The sequence below is a fragment of the Pristiophorus japonicus genome, chromosome 1 (assembly GCF_044704955.1).
Source record: "Pristiophorus japonicus isolate sPriJap1 chromosome 1, sPriJap1.hap1, whole genome shotgun sequence".
Taxonomy (NCBI): Eukaryota; Metazoa; Chordata; class Chondrichthyes; family Pristiophoridae; genus Pristiophorus; species Pristiophorus japonicus.
In genome coordinates, this window is record NC_091977.1 from 202,834,923 (window position 1) to 202,854,673 (window position 19,751).

The 19,751-nt window shown below is 46.4% G+C and overlaps 1 protein-coding gene across 1 annotated transcript in view; it reads right to left on the minus strand.

Moving 5' to 3' along the window:
- The window catches only part of LOC139260250 (gonadotropin-releasing hormone receptor-like), a 49,070-nt gene extending 29,558 nt beyond the window's left edge, over nt 1-19,512 (minus strand). Inside the window, exon 1 of the mRNA XM_070876639.1 lies at nt 18,967-19,512. Within this exon, the coding sequence (XP_070732740.1) occupies nt 18,967-19,512 (546 nt within the window). The remainder of the gene's footprint in view (nt 1-18,966) is intronic.
- Nucleotides 19,513-19,751: the final 239 nt, after the last annotated feature.

A 19,751-nucleotide genomic window follows, 5' to 3' on the forward strand; every position in this document is an offset into this window, starting at 1 on the left:
AACCCCACTATTTAAAAAAGGAGGGAACTACAGACCTCAGTAGTAGGGAAAATGCTGGAGTCTATAATAAAGGGTGTGATAATGGCAGACTTAGATAATATCAATGGGATTAAACAAAGTCAACATGGAATTATGAAAGGAAAATCATGTTTGACAAACCTACTGGAGCTTTTTGAGGATGTAACTGATAGAATAGATAAGGGAGAACCAGTGGATGTGGTGTGTTTGGATTTTCAGAAGGTCTTTGATAAAGTCCCACATAAGAAGTGTTGGAGAGTGATTTTCCAATAGAGCAAAGACACCTGTGGCATAATATTAGAATTAAATGTGTGTGTATAAAATGTGTGAAGATGGCTGCCAGTGATTCAGCAAAGCCTCAAGGGATTCAGCTAGCCGAAAGAGACTGCATTCCAAGTTACTGATAATTGCCGTTTCTCACACAGGAATACACATAAAAGACAAGCTCAGCAGATGTCTCTAATCAACAGGCTTCCAGGCCCCAGACAAGATGACCCAGTTGAATGATAGAACAATAATACTACTGTAACAGGATTAAGATAAGGAACCTACCCAAAGACAGCACCCAAGGAGAGTAAGATAAGTGGGGGGGGGCCTGGACAATGTCACAAGACCATGAGTAACTTTTAGCAACACACGAGGCGATCACACAGCCACCTAATGTTTACATAAGAACATAAGAACATAAGAATTAAGAACAGGAGTAGGCCATCTAGCCTCTCGAGCCTGCTCCGCCATTCAACAAGATCATGGCTGATCTGGCCGTGGACTCAGCTCCACTTACCCGCCCGCTCCCCATAACCCTTAATTCCCTTATTAGTTAAAAATCTATTTATCTGTGACATGAATACATTCAGTGAGCTAGCCTCAACTGCTTCCTTGGGCAGAGAATTCCACAGATTCATAACCCTCTGGGAGAAGAAATTCCTTCTCAACTCGGTTTTAAATTGGTTCCCCTGTATTTTGAGGCTGTGCGCCCTAGTTCTAGTCTCCCCGACCAGTGGAAACAACCTCTCTGCCTCAATCTTGTCTATCCCTTTCATTATTTTAAATGTTTCTATAAGATCACCCCTCATCCTTCTGAACTCCAACGAGTAAAGACCCAGTCTACTCAATCTATCATCATAAGGTAAACCCATCATCTCCGGAATCAACCTAGTGAATTGTCTCTGTACCCCCTCCAAAGCCAGTATATCCTTCCTTAAGTAAGGTGACCAAAACTGCACGCAGTACTCCAGGTGCAGCCTCACCAATACCCTATACAGTTGCAGAAGGACCTCCCTGCTTTTGTATTCTATCCCTCTCGCAATGAAGGCCAACATTCCATTCGCCTTCCTGATTACCTGCTGCACCAGCAAACTAACTTTTTGGGATTCATGCACAAGGACCCCCAGGTCCCTCTGCACTGCAGCATGTTGTAATTTCTCCCCATTCAAATAGTATTCCCTTTTTTTGTTTTTTTTCCCAAGGTGGATGACCTCACACTTTCCGACATTGTATTCCATCTGCCAAACCTTAGCCCATTCGCTTAACTTATCTAAATCTCTTTGTAGCCTCTCTGTGTCCTCTACACAACCCACTTTCCCACTAATCTTTGTGTCATCTGCAAATTTTGTTACACTACACTCTGTCCCCTCTTCCAGGTCATCTATGTCTATTGTAAACAGTTATGGTCCCAGCACCGATCCCTGTGGCACACCACTAACCACCGATTTCCAACCCGAAAAGGACCCATTTATCCCAACTCTCTGCTTTCTGTTAGCCAGCCAATTCTCTATCCATGCTAATACATTTCCACTGACCCCGCATACCTTTATCTTCTGCAGTAACCTTTTGTGTGGCACCTTATCGAATGCCTTTTGGAAATCTAAATACACCACATCCATCGGTACACCTCTATCCACCATGCTCGTTATATCCTCAAATAATTCCAGTAATAGTTAAACATGATTTCCCCTTCATGAATCCATGCTGCGTCTGCTTGATTGCACTATTCCTATCTAGATGTCCCGCTATTTCTTCCTTAATGATAGTTTCAAGCATTTTCCCCACTACAGATGTTAAACTAACCGGTCTATAGTTACCTGCCTTTTGTCTGCCCCCTTTTTTAAACAGAGGCGTTACATTAGCTGCTTTCCAATCCGCTGGTACCTCCCCAGAGTCCAGAGAGTTTTGGTAGATTATAACGAATGCATCTGCTATAACTTCTGCCATCTTTTTTAATACCCTGGGATGCATTTCATCAGGACCAGTGGACTTGTCTACCTTGAGTCCCATTAGCCTGTCCAGCACTACCTCCCTAGTGATAGTGATTATCTCAAGGTCCTCCCTTCCCACATTCCTGTGGCCAGCAATTTTTGGCATGGTTTCTGTGTCTTCCACTGTGAAGACCGAAGCAAAATAATTGTTTAAGGTCGCAGCCATTTCCACATTTCCCATTATTAAATCCCCCTTCTCATCTTCTAAGGGACCAACATTTACTTTAGTCACTCTTTTCCGTTTTATATATCTGCAAAAGCTTTTACTATCCGTTTTTATGTTTTGCGCAAGTTTACCTTCGTAATCTATCTTTCCTTTCTTTATTGATTTCTTAGTCATTCTTTGCTGTCATTTAAAATTTTCCCAATCTTCTATTTTCCCACTAACCTTGGCCACCTTATACGCATTGGTTTTTAATTTGATACTCTCCTTAATTTCCCTGGTTATCCACAGCTGGTTATCCCTTCTCTTACCGCCCTTCTTTTTCATTGGAATATATTTTTGTTGAGCACTATGAAAGAGCTCCTTAAAAGTCCTCCACTGTTCCTCAATTGTGCCACTGTTTAGTCTGTGTTTCCAGTCTACTTTAGCCAACTCTGCCCTCATCCCACTGTAGTCCCCTTTGTTTAAGCATAGTACGCTCGTTTGAGACACTACTTCCTCACCCTCAATCTGTATTACAAATTCAACCATACTGTGATCACTCATTCCGAGAGGATCTTTTACTAGGAGATCGTTTATTATTCCTGTCTCATTACACAGGACCAGATCTAAGATAGCTTGCTCCCTTGTCGGTTCTGTAACATACTGTTCTAAGAAACAATCCCATATGCATTCTATTAATTCCTCCTCAAGGCTACCCTGTGCGATTTGAGTTGACCAATTGATATGTAGGTTAAAATCCCCCATGATTACTGCCATTCCTTTTTCACATGCCTCCATTATTTCCTTGATTATTGCCCGCCCCACCATGAAGTTATTATTTGGGGGCCTATAAACTACGTCCACCAGTGACTTTTTCCCCTTATTATCTCTAATCTCCACCCACAATGATTCAACATTTTGTTCATCAGAGCCAATATCGTCTCTCACAACTGCCCTGATATCATCCTTTATTAACAGAGCTACCCCACCTCCTTTCCCTTCTTGTCTATCTTTCCGAATCGTCAGATACCCCTGTATGTTTAATTCCCAGTCTTGGCCACCCTGCAGCCACGTTTCTGTAATGGCCACCAAATCATACCCATTTGTAACGATTTGTGCCGTCAATTCATTTACTTTATTTCGAATGCTGCGTGCATTTAGGTAGAGTGTTTTAATACTAGTTTTTAATCCATGATTTTTAGTTTTGACCCCTCCTGCAGCCCCTTTACATTCAGTGGCCCTTTTTATTTTTTGCCTTGGGTTTCTCTGCCCTCCACTTTTACTCATCTCCTTTCTGTCTTTTGCTTTTGTCTCCTTTTTGTTTCCCTCTGTCTCCCTGCATTGTTTCCCATCCCCCTGCCACATTAGTTTAACTCCTCCCCAACAGCACTAGCAAACACTCCCCCTCGGACATTGGTTCCAGTCCTGCCCAGGTGCAGACCGTCCGGTTTGTACTGGTCCCACCTCCCCCAGAACCGGTTCCAATGCCCCAGGAATTTGAATCCCTCCCTGCTGCACCACTACTCAAGCCACGTATTCATCTGAGCTATCCTGTGATTCCTACTCTGACTAGCACGTGGCACTGGTAGCAATCCTGAGATTACTACTTTTGAGGTCCTACATTTAAATTTAGCTCCTAGCTCCTTAAATTCATCTCGTAGAACCTCATCCCTTTTTTTACCTATATCGTTGGTACCAATGTGCACCATGACAACTGTCTGTTCACCCTCCCTTTTCAGAATGTCCTGCAACCGCTCCGAGACATCCTTGACCCTTGCACCAGGGAGGCAACATACAATCCTGGAGTCTCGGTTGCAGCCGCAGAAACGTCTATCTATCCCCCTTACAATCGAATCCCCTATCACTATCGCTCTCCCACTCTTTTTCCTGCCCTCCTGTGCAGCAGAGCCAGCCACGGTGCCATGAACTTGGCTGCTGCTGTCCTCCCCTGATGAGTCATCCCCCTCAACAGTACTCAAAACGGTGTATCTGTTTTGCAGGGGGTGACCGCAGGGAGCCCCTGCACTACCTTCCTTGCACTGCTCTTCCTGCTGGTCTTCCATTCCCTATCTGGCTGTGGACCCTTCACCTGCGGTATGACCAACTCACTAAATGTGCTATTCACGTCATTCTCAGCATCGTGGATGCTCCAGAGTGAATCCACCCTCAGCTCCAACTCCGCAACGCGGTCTGTCAGGAGCTGAAGGCGGATACACTTCCCGCACACGTAGTCGTCAGGGACACTGGAGGCATCCCTGAGTTCCCACATGGTATAGGAGGAGCATATCACGTGACCGAGCTCTCCTGCCATGACTTAATCCTTAGACAGGCAACAACAATGCTAAAGTTTACTCACTGTTATAGAAGAGAAAAAAGAAAAACTATTCACCAATCACCAGCCAATCACTTACCCCCTTGGCTGCGACGTCATCTTTCTGTTTCTTTCTACTTCTTTTTTGCCTTCTTCCTGTAGCTGCACCAATTCTATTTAGAGACCAATTCTATTGGTCTAATTGAATCTATATGTAATCTATAATTAATCTGATTGGATCGTGTCTGGCCGAACTGTAGTAAACTGTTGTAAAACATATAAAAATCCATGAAACCCTTTGTTCAGCGGAGAGAGGTACCTGGATGAACCAGTGGCTTCATCTCCCTGCCGGCGTAATAAACTGTTTTGATGTATGGAACCGACCCTGAGTGACGAGTAATTCTTGGGGGGTACATTCGTGCTATTAATGGCGTAGTCAGCAGGATATTGCGGAGGCCGTTGGGACACCCCTGGAAAATCCGGGTGAGTATAAGTCCGAGTATAAAAATATATATCAGGGGGCTGGAGGTGAACGCACAGGCTGATCGACACGGGTGTATGGTCCAGTATCTCACACACCTAGCCTGAGCCTGAATTAAGAGGACTTAGTCCCACGTGACGGCCAGAATTAAGTAGGCGTAAAGAACCCCCCTGAGACCATAGGATCGTGAGACCGAGCGACAGCTCCCAGACCCAATAAGTGAATTGGCAGTAGATCCTGGGGGGGTAAGGGACCAAGTGGTGTCCAGAGGCCGATGCAATATCCAACCTGTAAGAAGGATCGGACCAACAGGCAAAACAGTGGTAGATAGTCGTTAAGGAGGCGTTCGGCACTGCAAGAATTGCTTAAACGCGTTTTAAGAATTGTATAAGTTTGTGTAATAGCAGACTTGTGACCTGACAGTAGCTAGAAATGGTCGACTACAAGTTGCCCTTGAAAGAAAAAGCGGACCTCTGAGTGTTAGATGGTCTACTACAATTCGCGCCGGGTAAAAGGCAGACCTCTGAGAGTTAGATCCCTAATGAGCTAACCATACCCAATACCCAATATGGCCAATATAACAACAGAACTCGAGTGGGGGCCTGAAGGGTCCCTTACCCGCCACCTGGCGGAGAAACAGAAAAGGATGATAGAGCGAATGATTACATCAGGTTGGAAACCCCACGACTCGCCGGAGGAACAGCGAGAGTGGTGGAAACAGGAAAGGAAAGATAAAGATGAAAAGGCCTTGGTCCTGATCCTCCGGGCCCATCTAATACTAACAGGAAAAGTAAACCAATATATAAAAAATAAAAGGGAGCAGATGAAGGTCATGTCCGGGCGGACTGTCTTGCCAACCCTAACAAAGGGCGCGGACGCACCACCTAGTGAGGAGGACATTGACTGGGGATTCCCAGACGAGGGGACGGATGGGTATGATCGGGGCGAAGGAGATGCCCTGCCTCATCCATATGCCCCAACGTACCCAGCCAAAGCAGCCCCGATAAAACTAGAGTACATACCAGGGACCCCAGCACGGCGCCCTGGGCAGGGAGGACTGGGACAAGCTGCTCGACCCCCGCAAGTAAAAATGACATACATCTCCCTATCTCCCGGGAATACGATGCAGCTGCTAGACAAATTACCCATCCTGGTACACCGGAAGTAGCAATGCAGTTTTCTGGCAAAAAATTAAGGTATTGCACATTTGCCACCAACTCCACAGTCGGGATGTAGCAGGATTAGTTAGAACCAAGATGCCTGAAAACTACTGGGCCACCTGCCACTTATTGGGACGGGGTTTGGTGTGAGGACCTGTCCACTGACCAGCAACAGCAGGAAACAGATATAGCAGCATTTAAGATATAGGACAGGTCCCTGTGAATTGGAATTCGATAGTAGGAGTAACCCAAAAGGAAGGCGAAGGAGCACAGGAATATGGAACGAGGAAATATGAAGCCTTCCTAGCACATAGTGGAGTACCAAACGTAGATAGGCAGAACCCGGCTTTCATACAGCTGTGTAAAGATGGGTTAAGCCCCGCACACCAAACTATACTGAAAACAGGGCTAGTGGCATTTAATAATTATGACGATTTGGAAAACTGGGCCACTGCGGTAGATAATCAGCAGAGATCTAAAGCTGCAACCAACACTACAGAAACCTGTGCAGCAGCTGCCACAAAGACACCGGAGGTGTGTTTCAAGTGTGAAGAACTGGGACACCGCCGTGCGGAGTGCCGTGTAGAAAATGTAGCCCCACCGCAGGAGTTTCGCAAAAAGTGTCAGAACTGTGGTAAAACGGGACATGAGATGAAGGATTGTTGGGCGAAGGGCGGCGGACGGGAGGAACAGGGACCCCACTCGGTACGAAGAAAGAAACAGGGATTTGACGAGAAAACGGTAGATGTCAGTAAACTGGGGAACCAGCAGCTGTTGGACATTATACAGCAGCTAACCCGGCAACAGACGCGGCCCCAATGAATCGCATCGGCCCCCGGACAGGGACTCGACCCTCGTATATGGGCCAACGCATCGTTAGGGGGCCGGCGGTGCGACATGTTAATAGATACAGGTGCATCGGTGTCCCTGGCCAACCTTGACTTGCCCACAACCCGACGATCAATTATTGTACAGGGAGGAGGAGGAAACCAAACCGTTGCATATCAGAGTGAATACCAATTACTAGTAGTAGGCGGCATTATGTTACCGGTACAATTCTGGGTATGTCCTAGCCCAGGGGGTACCGTATTCGGAATAGATTTGTTGAATGAGTTCGGCACGATAGTAGATGCCCGAAATAAACAAGTAATTTGGAGAAAATGACATAAAGACAAAATCACCAGAAAATGGGTCCCGGTGAAGAATGTAGCCACCATGGGTAATGCGGCCAAGTTAACTAGGGATTGGACTAAAGATGGGATGTTGGGATTAATATGTCAAGCTCTGCCTGATATCCGGGCGAAAGACAAACAGGACTGCGGACTTATTAATATATTACCAGAAAAGATCATAGGGCCAACTCACCCTCCCCACAAGCAGTACCCGATTAAACCTAAAGCCATACGAGCCACGGAGTTAATCACAAAGGACTTGGTAGAACAAGATATATTAAGACAAACAGTATCAGTCACGAACTCTCCAATGTGGCCAGTGAAAAAGCCCGATGATAGCTACCGATTAACAATAGACTATACTGCCCTGAATAAAGTAACCCGCAAAGAACACCCAATCGTAGCCAGTCCTGCCACGATCTTTAACGGCCTGAGTCCGGAACACAAAGTATTCACCGTCCTGGACATCGCTAATGGATTCTGGTCGATCCCATTGGATCCCGAGTCCCAGGAAAAGTTCGCTTTCACTTCCCAGGGCAAGCAGTATACGTGGACTCGACTCCCTCAAGGGTTCCACAACAGCCCAAACATTTCCCATCGAGTTATGAGTAGGGCCCTGGAAGAATGCGACCTAACCCCGTGCAACAGTACAATCTTACAATATGTGGACGACATTCTCATAGCCTCGTCAAATGACTGAGAGCATTGAGGTGCCCTAACCGTGGTATTGAGAACGTTAGGGAAGGCAGGATTTAAGATAAATCCGAGGAAAGCACAAATTGGACAGGCTAGAGTATGATACTTGGGGCACGACATTAGTCAAGGAACCAAGACTCTCCCGACAGATCGGAAAACAGCGATTGCCGATATGCCTCGACCCACCATGGTGCGGGCCGTACGGCGGGTAATGGGGATATTCAACTACTGTAGGAATTTCATTTCCCAATTCGCAATGATTGCAGAGCCCATTCAGCGTCTAGTCAAGGGCAGAAAACCCGGAGCAGATCAAGTAGAATGGGGAGTGGAACAGGAGAAAGCCTATGAACGGTTAAAGGCTGGGCTGCTGTCAGCCCCTGCTCTAAAGTTACCAGACATGTCCAAACTATTCCACGTGTATTACAACCTGGAGGGTGGCTTTTACAGCGCAGTAGTGACCCAAGAAAAGGGGGGTGCAATGAGACCTGTAGCGTACTACTCCACACAGGAATCCCCGCTAGTAAAAGGACTCCATCGATGCGTAGCGGCTCTCGATTGTGCGGCCTGGGCTGTGAGAGTATGTGAGCCTGTGACCATGTCCGGACAGTTGGTTATACACACTAAGCACACTATAGTGGAATTGTTGAACACTGGAAGGTTAAAAACGGTGTCAGATGCCCGACGGGCTATGTGAGAAGCGGTATTGATACCCAAAGATCAGTCAGTACAGATAATAAGGGACGTAGGGTTTAACCCAGCTGAAGGAATGGTGACTGAAGGCGAGCCCACCAGTGTCAGGTAGAGATAGATCAGGGGGAGGAGGGAGAAATAGCCGATGACCCCCTGGCCAACCCCGACCTGACCCTCTACGTCGACGGATCCTGTCGGTACATCAACGGGCAGTTTCGGACTGGATGGGCCGTGGTAGACCAAGACGGAACCTCACTCCTGTGAGGAGGGTTGGAAGGGACTGTATCAGCTCAGGTAGCCAAACTGGTGAAGCTAACGGAAGCCTTGAGACTAGCAGAGGGAAAACGCGTGAACATCTTTACGGACAGTCGATATGCGTTTGGGGTGGTTCACGACTATATAACAGCTTGGAATAGACGAGGATATATACATCGGGAGGGGGACATATTAAACACGAGAATGTAGTCTGAGAACTAGTAAAAGCCAACAAGTATCCTCTCGCAGCGGCCGTAATAAAAATTAAGGCCCACCAGAAGATTGAAAGCAAAGAGCAACGGGTAAACATGTTAACAGACCAAGCAGCTCGAAGCACTGCAGAAGAGACTGAGCCTCAGACTATCCCAGTAGCCACGATAGGGCCGGAGGAACTGAATATTCAGAAGATACAGGAGGAAAGAACAGTCCGAGTGGGGACAAAGAGGGGCGGTAAAAGGGGGAGATGGTGTATGGAGAAAGGGAAGACAGCCAGTGGCCCCATCATCTATCCAGGCCGAACTACTAAAATTACATCATAAACCGGACCATGCCGGGAGGGAGGGATGGGACATTAAGTCGATTAACAAAGGACTGGTGGTGGGCGGGAATAGGACGAGATGTAGCGAAACATTGCCAGCGATGCCTGATATGCGCGCAACATAACCCCGGAAAACCTATAAAGGTTAAATTGGGACATCAGCTGCGCCCTAAAGGACCGTAGGAAAACTTACAGATTGATTTCACCGGACCGTTACCCAACAGTCGGGGGAAGAAATATTGTTTGGTAATTACAGATCAGTTCACCAGATGGGTGGAGGCATTCCCCATTCGGGATTGTGGGGCCACCACCGTGGCCCGTATCCTCGCCTTCGACATAAGCCCACACTGGGGGGGTACCCCTTCAGATTGATTCCGACCAAGGCATGCATTTCACAGGACAGGTCATGAAGCGGGCCTGCGGATTATTAGGGATTCGGCAACAGTTCCACATCCCCTTATCACCCCCAAAGTTCAGGAATGGTGGAACGCATGAATCATAGTCTTAAGACGGCAATTGCGAAGGCAATAGCTGAGACAGGAAAGGGATGGGTGGACGTTTTACCCTGTATATTAATGAGGCTTCGGGCCACCCTGAATCGAACCACGGATCTGACCTCTTTTGAGCTAATGACCGGTAGAGCCATGAAACTCCCTGAGAACATAATAGTGGAAGGGGAAGATATGGGGCCCTTACGAGATCGTATTAAACAATATGTTAAACAATTAGATTCACAGTTAAAAGAATTGCGACAGGAAGTGAGGGACCGGCAGACCATACGAGACCTAGAGAGCCAAGACCAGGGCACGACCGAACCTCACCTGCCACAGGTAGGGGATAAAGTTCTGAAAAAAGTCACCCCTGAATGCACGGGATTTGCCCCAAGGTGGATGAGGCCTTATGACATAATTTTAACTAGTGACACATGTGCATGTATTGATATGAAAGGAAAGGGCCGGTGGAAGCACTGGTCCCAGTTGAAGATTTATATCTAAAACCATGTCAGACACTGAGATAGTACCCCTCAGGGAGATCGCCTGCTATGCTGCTAAATACCAGGAATGGCAAAACACATTAAAGGATGGAATGTTTTCAGGCATAATGGTGGCCCTAATATTGGTAAGAGTATGGATGATATTTAGATGGGTTACCGAGCAAGCCCGAGCTCGACCCGCATTAGTCCAGGACCGACGACCATACAGATAAGGACAGGTAGCGATAGAGATGGTACGGCTATAAAAACGTGGATAACCTAATCTTCACCTCTAATCTTACAGAATAATTTCGGCGCGAGCAAATCAGTACCTAACACCTGGTGACGACCAGGCAATCTGTTTAAAGTTTTCAGATAAACCACCCACCAAGATGGAATCACAGTGGCCACTTCAGCTCTGCAGCATGATACTAGGGATCTCGATACTCATACAAGCATCAGATAACTCGGATGGACTACGAGGGATACAGCAAACGCAGGAAAGACACATTTACCCGAACTATGGGATCTTGTTTAATTTAACTGACGGGATATGCATCCCAGCAGCCAAAGACTGGAGCAAGGACAGAACTTATTTTAATGCCTGGCTGCAAGTACACTCAAGCAAGAATACAGTATGCGTACACTGCTCCACTGATACCAGGGTCAACTGCATCAGAAGGGAGGAGGCCCGGGACCTGATCAGTGTACTTTCGGGATAATTTGCACGGCCCCTGTTAAGCCCCAACCGGCGGGCACATACAGAAAGGGGGTGGGGATATGTGGGTATTATGAGGAGGTAGGAGCAGCCGCTGTATCTTTGTACGTATGTTTTTCACCACCTCCAACATCGCGCCCCATAGCGACCTCCACCTCGCCCGAACTCTTGCCATGTCCTTCAACCACAACGGGACCGCAGAACGGAATTGTATTACTTAACGAAGGTGAACTATTATATGATAATGTTAAGCATGAAATTGTGCCGGTTCAGATCAATACTTCAGGCATACAAATGCCAGAATATTGTACAGAACAGGCAAGGAAGATGTATAGTGTATTAAGTAAGGTTGTAATGCAGCAGGCTGCCGATGCCATGGGCGCCAGCAGGTTCCGAGGACAAGAGCTGGTGCATAGGCATAAGAGGGGAATAATTAATGATGCTGCTGCCAGCTTTAATACCGGAACCTCCATTGTAAATTCACTGGATATACAAGGGTTGAATGAAAAGGTGGAACAACTTAAAGAGGTGATGAGGGAACTACTAGAGCGGGCAGAGCAGAATCAAAAAGACCAAGCCGACATAGGAAGGGAAGGCATGGAGATACAGCTAGATGGAATTTCAATAATCAAGACACATGCCAAAACAATTAATCGTCTAATTGACAGAGAAAAGGAAGACGCCAGAAAGCTCCGACAAGGGCAACTCTGTCACGCTTATGGTTTGTGGATGGTAGGACAGATACGACACAACCTCGATCAGATCCAAAGGGGGGAGGTATCAGACAGCTCACATCTGGCTCAGCTAGCCAAGCTGAAGGGGACACCGGACAACTGCACTCTGAAGGGACTAACCAGAGTATACCCAGCGATCCCAAACTGCCAAATGGGCACAGCTGCAGGAGTGGGGGGTTGTCTTGATGATCCCTATAGTCACACGAGACTCAGGTCCATTTCCCCTTTATCGACTGGAGAATATCGGGGTCGTACACGACAATGCCTCCCTCCGTTACTACTTAACCGCAGACTCCGCTATCCGTAGAGATAACACGCTATACGGCGTCTCCCTGACAGGGTGCAAACAGTGGGGCGTGATCACGGTGTGCCCCCACCCAGTGGGACAGGGAGAATTAGATGAGTGTGGTTTTAATCAAACCGATGGATGCGTTCTGGAAATAGTACCTGCCCCTACACATTTTGCCCGGGACGGGTACGGAGGCAAAGGGAGATACTGTGTCTCCACAACGGAACGCTCATATCAGTATAATGGCTTGCAATGCCAGATCCCGCAACCAAACTTCTGCTTTACACCTCTACGACCTGTTACTAAAGGACAAGCCCGCATTATCCAAGTTAGACGGCGAGGTACCGAAATCATTAACGCTACCGATTAGCTCCATGATCACCTGTAGGACTATGACGAGCCAGAGCAGGCCCCTATTCCCCATTTAGCGGAAGTACTAAGGGAACTAAGACTCAGAGTCGGACAGTCTGTCAAACTCTACCACCAACTACGGACAAAGATTGAGATACTGGAGAAAGACACCGACACAGAGCTGCAGGATGAGAGTTGGTGGAGGAGGGTTTGGAACTGGGGGATAAATGTCAACATCCATCCCTGGATTCGAATTATATCACATATACTGGTCGGAGTACAGCTAGCATGGGGTGTCATAGCTTGCCGGTCCTGCAGATATTATGCACAACAACGGAGGTTTAGCACCAAAGCTCAGATAAGCAAGTGACAGGCGAGAGGGGCGATTCGAACTATATCAATTTGATCTAAACAACTGGGACTCCTGAAATTGTGTGACTGGCCAGCACGTTGAAGTAGAGAGTACCAGGTGATACAAAAACAGAAATAACATAATATAAATTAGTGTCGGTTTCAGGGGGCTAGGATTAGCCCCTTTACCGAAAGGGGGGATTGTTGGAGAGTGATTTTCCAATAGAGCAAAGGCACCTATGGCATAATATTAGAATTAAATGTGTGTGTATAAAATGTATGAAGATGGCTGCCAGTGATTCAGCAAAGCCTCAAGGGATTCAGCTAGCCGAAAGAAACTGCATTCCTAGTTACTGATAATTGCCATTTCTCACACAGGAATACACATAAAAGACGAGCTCAGCAGATGGCTCTAATCAACAGGTTTCCAGGCCCCAGACAAGATGTCCCGTTTGAATGATAGAACAATAATATTCCTGTAACAGGATTAAGATAAGGAAACTACCCAAAGACAGCACCCAAGGACAGTAAGATAAGTGGGGGGGGGGGCTGGACAATGTCACAAGAACATGAGTAACTCGTCGCAACACATGAGGCGATCATACAGCCACCTAATGTTAAGAGACCAATATGAATCTATATGTAATCTATAATCAATATGATTGGATAGTGTCCAGCCAAAATGGGCTGATGTAACAGTAGTAAACTGTTGTAAAACATATAAAAATCCATGAAACCCTTTGTTCAGCGGAGAGAGATACCTGGATGAACCAGTGGCTTCATCTCCCTGCCGGCATAATAACCGTTTTGATGTATGGAACCGACCCTGAGTGACGAGTGATTCTTGGGGGGTACATTCGCGCTATCAGAGGTTAGTGTGCAAAATTAAAGCACATAGGATTGGGGGTAATGTATTGGCATGGATTTAAAATTGGTTAACTGACGGGAAACAGAGAGTAGGAATAAACGGGTCTTTTTCAGGGTGGCGGGTAGTAACTAGTGGGGTACCACAGGGATCAGTGCTTGGGCCCCAGCTATTCACAATATATATAAATGATTTGGATGAGGGAACCAAATGTAATATTTCTAAATTTGCTGATGACACAAAACTAGGTGGAATTGTGAGTTGTGAGGAGGATGCAAAGACGCTGCAAGGCGATTTAGATAAGTTGAGTGAGTGGGCAAACACATGGCAGATGCAGTATAACATGGATAAATGTGAAGTTATCCACTTTGGTAGGAAAAACATAAGGACAAAGTATTATTCAAATGGTGATAGCTTCGGAAGTGTCGAAGTACAGAGGGACCTGGGTGTCCTTGTACACCAGTCATTGAAAGCAAACATGCAGGTGCAACAAGCAGTTAGGAAGGCAGATGGTATGTTGGCCTTCATTGCAAGAGGATTTGAGTACAGGAGCAAGGATGTCTTACAACAGTTATACAGGGCCTTGGTGAGTCTGCACCTGGAGTATTGTGTGCAGTTTTGGTCTCCTTACCGAAGAAAGGATATACTTGCCATAGAGGGAGTGCAGCGAAGGTTCACCAGATTGATTCCTGGGATGGCAGGTCTGTCGTATGAGGAGAGATGGGTCGACTAGGCCTGTATTCACTAGAGTTTAGAAGAATGAGAGGGGATCTCATTGAAACGTATAAAGTTCTGACTGGGTTGGATAGACTGGATGTGGGTAGGATGTTCCCCTGGCTGGGAAGTCTAGAACAAGTCTCAAGATACGGGGTAAGAAATTTAGGACTGAGATGAGGAGAAATGTTTTCACTCAGAAGGTGGTGAACCTGTGAAATTCTCTACCACAGAAGGCTGTGGCGGCCATGGCACTGAATATATTTAAGAGAGAGACAGATAGATTTCTAGAAACAAAAGGCATCAAGGGATATGGGGAAAAAGCGGGAATATGGTGTTGAAATAGAGGATCAGCCATGATCATATTGAAGACTCGAAGGGTTGAATGGCCTACTACTGCTCCTATTTCCTATGTTTCTATGTCACCTCCTTGGAGCAACCTCTCTCACCATTGACAGATCGCTTCTGTCATCTCAACTTCAGCTGCCATCTATTCCAGAAGCATCAGTGCCCTTGAAAAAATATCATCTTGGTCCTCAGAATCCCACCATGATCAGCCCCAGCACCAACATCACCAGGCGTACCAGCATAACCAAAAATACCAGCCTGCTCCGCAATCACCTGATACTGCCCAGGACACAGGACATCAGCATATGGCCATGTTGCTGCCCGGAGTCTAGGGATGGTTTCAACATGGCCAGATTTACTTCACTTTATGTTGCACATGAAGCGCCAGGTTGGCACCACCCCACACCAATACCATAAAGCATCCCCGCAATGCCCAAGCCATTTCTTTCACACTCATCATCATTGCGGGGGATCCTGTTATGTCTCATCATTCAATACAATTCACTAAGCCACTTCGAAAGAGGCACATAAATCTGTCCAAGAAGGCAAAGGTGTTGAAAATAAAGATTTAAATGTTTGGCAACACATCAACAAAATCTTTACATGAACATTGGCTAAAAGACCCAAGTGCCTACCATTGTGTGCTGTTAGTTGATATGACTGGACAAGTGAGTGTGAGGGGTGGCTAGTGAGATGGGAATGTAGAGAGAGCGGAATGTGTGGAGGTGCAAGGTAAGTTGGTGCATGTAAGGATGCGCAGGAGTAGGGTAAGGAAGACAGAGTGATGGGGATGTGATCAGTGGCAAAGCCATATGAGATTGAGTGTGGCTTTGTAGTAATGTTTCGTGATCTACTGAGATCATTAAAAGGTTTGTGCCACTGCAGCCTGGTCTTCCTGAAGACATCCCTGCTTGTGCCCTCCTGTGCAATGTCCAACCAACCTGCATTGGTGCTCTGGGGTTGACTCTTCCGCTCATGGGAAGGGAAGAGAACCTCTGCCTCCCTCTAGAAGCATATGAAGGGCATCATGGGAGAGCCTGGGTGCAGCCGTGCACCTTTGTGCAGTGTTTGTCAGTGTTTGCAGCACCTCAATGCTGCAGATCACTGGCAGCACAACTGTCAAAATGAATGTGGACATGGTCCCTGTAAGGAAACCAGCTGATGACAGTGTTAACAAGCCCCCTCAATGGAAGATTCTTCTCAAAGAGCGGGATGGAGCCGGGAGCAGGATCACAGTCGGCCACCTATCGTGTCCGCACTAAGCCCACCTCGGCAAGCAAAATCACGGCCTGGATTTTGTGCTCAAGTATCTGGATTGGTACTTGAACCCACAACCTTTTAACACAGAGGCGAGAGTGCTACTGCTTAATAAAGCATTGTGCACAACAACAGACCCAACATCTCGCAATGTGCTCACTTAGTTTCATGCTAGCTTCATGCTTAACTTCAGCAATTGTATATCCCTGTCTGGAGTAAAAATAAAATGGGGAAGGTGGCTCAACCGTGGCTAACAAGGTAAATTAAGGATAGTGTTAAATCCAACGAAGAGGCATATAAATTGGCCAGAAAAAGCAGCAAACTTGAGGACTGGGAGAAATTTAGAATTCAGCAGAGGAGGACAAAGAGTTTAATTAAGAGGGGGAAAATAGAGTTTGAGAAGAATCTTGCCGGGAACATAAAAACTGACTGCAAAAGCTTTTACAAATATGTGAAGAGAAAAAGATTAGTGAAGACAAACGTAGGTCCCTTGCAGTCGGATTCAGGTGAATTTATAATGGGGATCAAAGAAATGGCAGACCAACTGAACAAATACTTTGGTTCTAACTTCATGAAGGAAGACACAAATAACCTTCCGAAAGGACTAGTGGACCGAGGGTCTAGTGAAAAGGAGGAACTGAAGAATATCCTTATTAGGGGGGAAATTGTGTTAGGGAAATTGATGGGATTGAAGGCCGATAAATCTCCGGGGCCTGATAGTTTGCATCCCAGAGTACTTAAGGAAGTGGCCCTAGAAATAGTGGATGCATTGGTGATCATTTTCCAACAGTCTATCGACTCTGGATCAGTTCCTATGGACTGAAGGGTCCAAATGTAACACCACTTTTTAAAAAGGGAGGGCAAGAGAAAGCAGGTAATTATAGACCGGTTAGCCTGACATCAGTAGTGGGGAAAATGTTGGAATCAATTATTAAGGATGAAATAGCAGCGCATTTGGAAAGCAGTGACAGGATCGGTCCAAGTCAGCATGGATTTATGAAGGGGAAATCATGCTTGACAAATCTTCTAGAATTTTTTGAGGATGTAGCTAGTAGAGTGGACAAGGGAGAACCAGTGGATGTGGTGTATTTGGACTTTCAAAAGGCTTTTGACAAGGTCCCACATAAGAGATTGGTATGCAAAATCAAAGCACATGGTATTGGGGGTAATATACTGACGTGGATAGAGAACTGGTTGGCAGACAGGAAGCAAAGAGTCGGGATAAATGGGTCCTTTTCAGAGTGGCAGGCAGTGACTGGTGGAGTGCCGCAGCCCTCAGTGCTGGAACCCCAGCTCTTTACAATATACATTAATGATTTGGATGAAGGAATTGAGTGTAATATCTCCAAGTTTGCAGATGACACTAAACTGGGTGGCGGTGTGAGCTGTGAGGGGAGGCTAAGAGGCTGCAGGGTGACTTAGACAGGTTAGGTGAGTGGGCAAATACATGGCAGATGCAGTATAATGTGGATAAATGTGAGGTTATCCACTTTGGGGGCAAAAACGCAAAGACAGAATATTATCTGAATAGTGGCAGTTAGGAAAAGGGGAAGTGCAACGAGACCTGGGTGTCATGGTACATCAGTTATTGAAAGTTGGCATGCAGGTACAGCAGGCAGTGAAGAAGGCAAATGGCATGTTGGCCTTCATAGCTAAGGGATTTGAGTATAGGAGCAGGGAGGTCTTACTGCAGTTGTCCAGGGCCTTGGTGAGGCCTCACCTGGAATATTGTGTTCAATTTTGGTCTCCTAATCTGAGGAAGGTCGTTCTTGCTATTGAGGGAGTGCAGCGAAGGTTCACCAGACTGATTCCCGGGATGGCCGGGCTGACATATGAGGAGAGACTGGATCAACTGGGCCTTTATACATTGGAGTCTAGAAGGATGAAAGGGGATCTCATAGAAATATACAAGATTCTGACGGGACGGGACAGGTGAGGTGCGGGTAGATTGTTCCCGATGTCGGGGAAGTCCAGGACCAGGGGACACAGTCTTAGGATAAGGGGCAGGCCATGTAGGACTGAGATGAGGAGAAACTTCTTCACTCAGAGAGTTGTTAACCTGTGGAATTCCCTGCAGCAGAGAGTTGTTAATGCCATTTAATTGGATATATTCAAGAGGGAGTTAGATATGGCCCTTACGGCTAAAGGGATCAAGGAGTATGGAGAGAAAGCAGGAAAGGGGTACTGAGATGAATGATCAGCCATGATCTTATTGAATGGTGGTGCAGGCTCGAAGGTCCGAATGGCCTGCTCCTGAACCTATTTTCTTGTTTCTGTGGATGAGCTCCAGGACATTTTATTTTGCAACACTATGCCTCCTCAATTTGAACACAAGATTCACGATACAAAACATACATACACACAAAACACTATCAAACGGCAATCTGCAGTTGAAATAAGAACATATTATTGCTAATGACCAGGATTTAGTAAATCAAGACAAGATTGTTGGTTGTTAACTTTGAAATTAAAGCCAGCGTCTACTTGGTCTGGTGTTAAAATCTTCGGGATATAGTAAGTTTATATTCAGAAACAGTTGTTAATATTTATAGCTATAACAGCAAAGTTTCAAATCTCTATAATATTTCATCAATCCACATAATAACAATTATGAAAGACATGCACATCAACGTAGAGTTTACCTGAGGTAAAGCCAAGACCAGACTCAAGAGCCAAACCGCGCCGGCCATGTACTTTCCAGTGTGGACACCTTTTGATACGCTCTTCAAGGGTTTCGTAATGGCCAGACAGCGATCCACGCTGATCATCACCACCACGAAGGCAGGGCAGTACATGGAGAAGAGTTTGATAAAGTTGAGGACCTTACAAAGGAACTCGCCGCCGTACCACTGCACCGTGATGTTCCAGGCGCCGTCCATCGGCATGACGATTAGGGTCTCCACCAGATTGGCCGCGATGAGGTTGGCGAGCAGCACTTTGAGCCGCGACGCCTTCTTCTTATGCTGCTTGGACAGTTTCACCAGGAAAATCGCGTTCACGGTAATGGATAGGATGAAGAGGACGAAGGTAATAACCACTCTGATGACACCCGAGATGGTGAGAGTTGGCAGATGTAAGGAGCAGTTGGACGCACAGGCTGACAGGCTCTGGTTGAGAGGGAGGAAAATGTTCTGTCTCGATTCTATGTGGCGCACCAAGGTATCGTTCTGCTCGGAGCTTAAAGACATGATGGTCTTGGGCGCAGGAAAATGAATCTGGCCGTGTCTGCATGGGTATAGCCAACTGTTAGTTAGTGGTTACTCTGTATGTGCCTGCAACAATCTGGCAAGGTCAAGCTCAAGCACAGGTAAATGTGATCCGTCATAAAAGGTTTATGAAACCCTGATCATGAAGAGTACCTGTAATCCCTCTACAAGACTGCAGTACACTCGATTTTAATTGCTAGCAGTGTTAGTTTGGTCCTTGA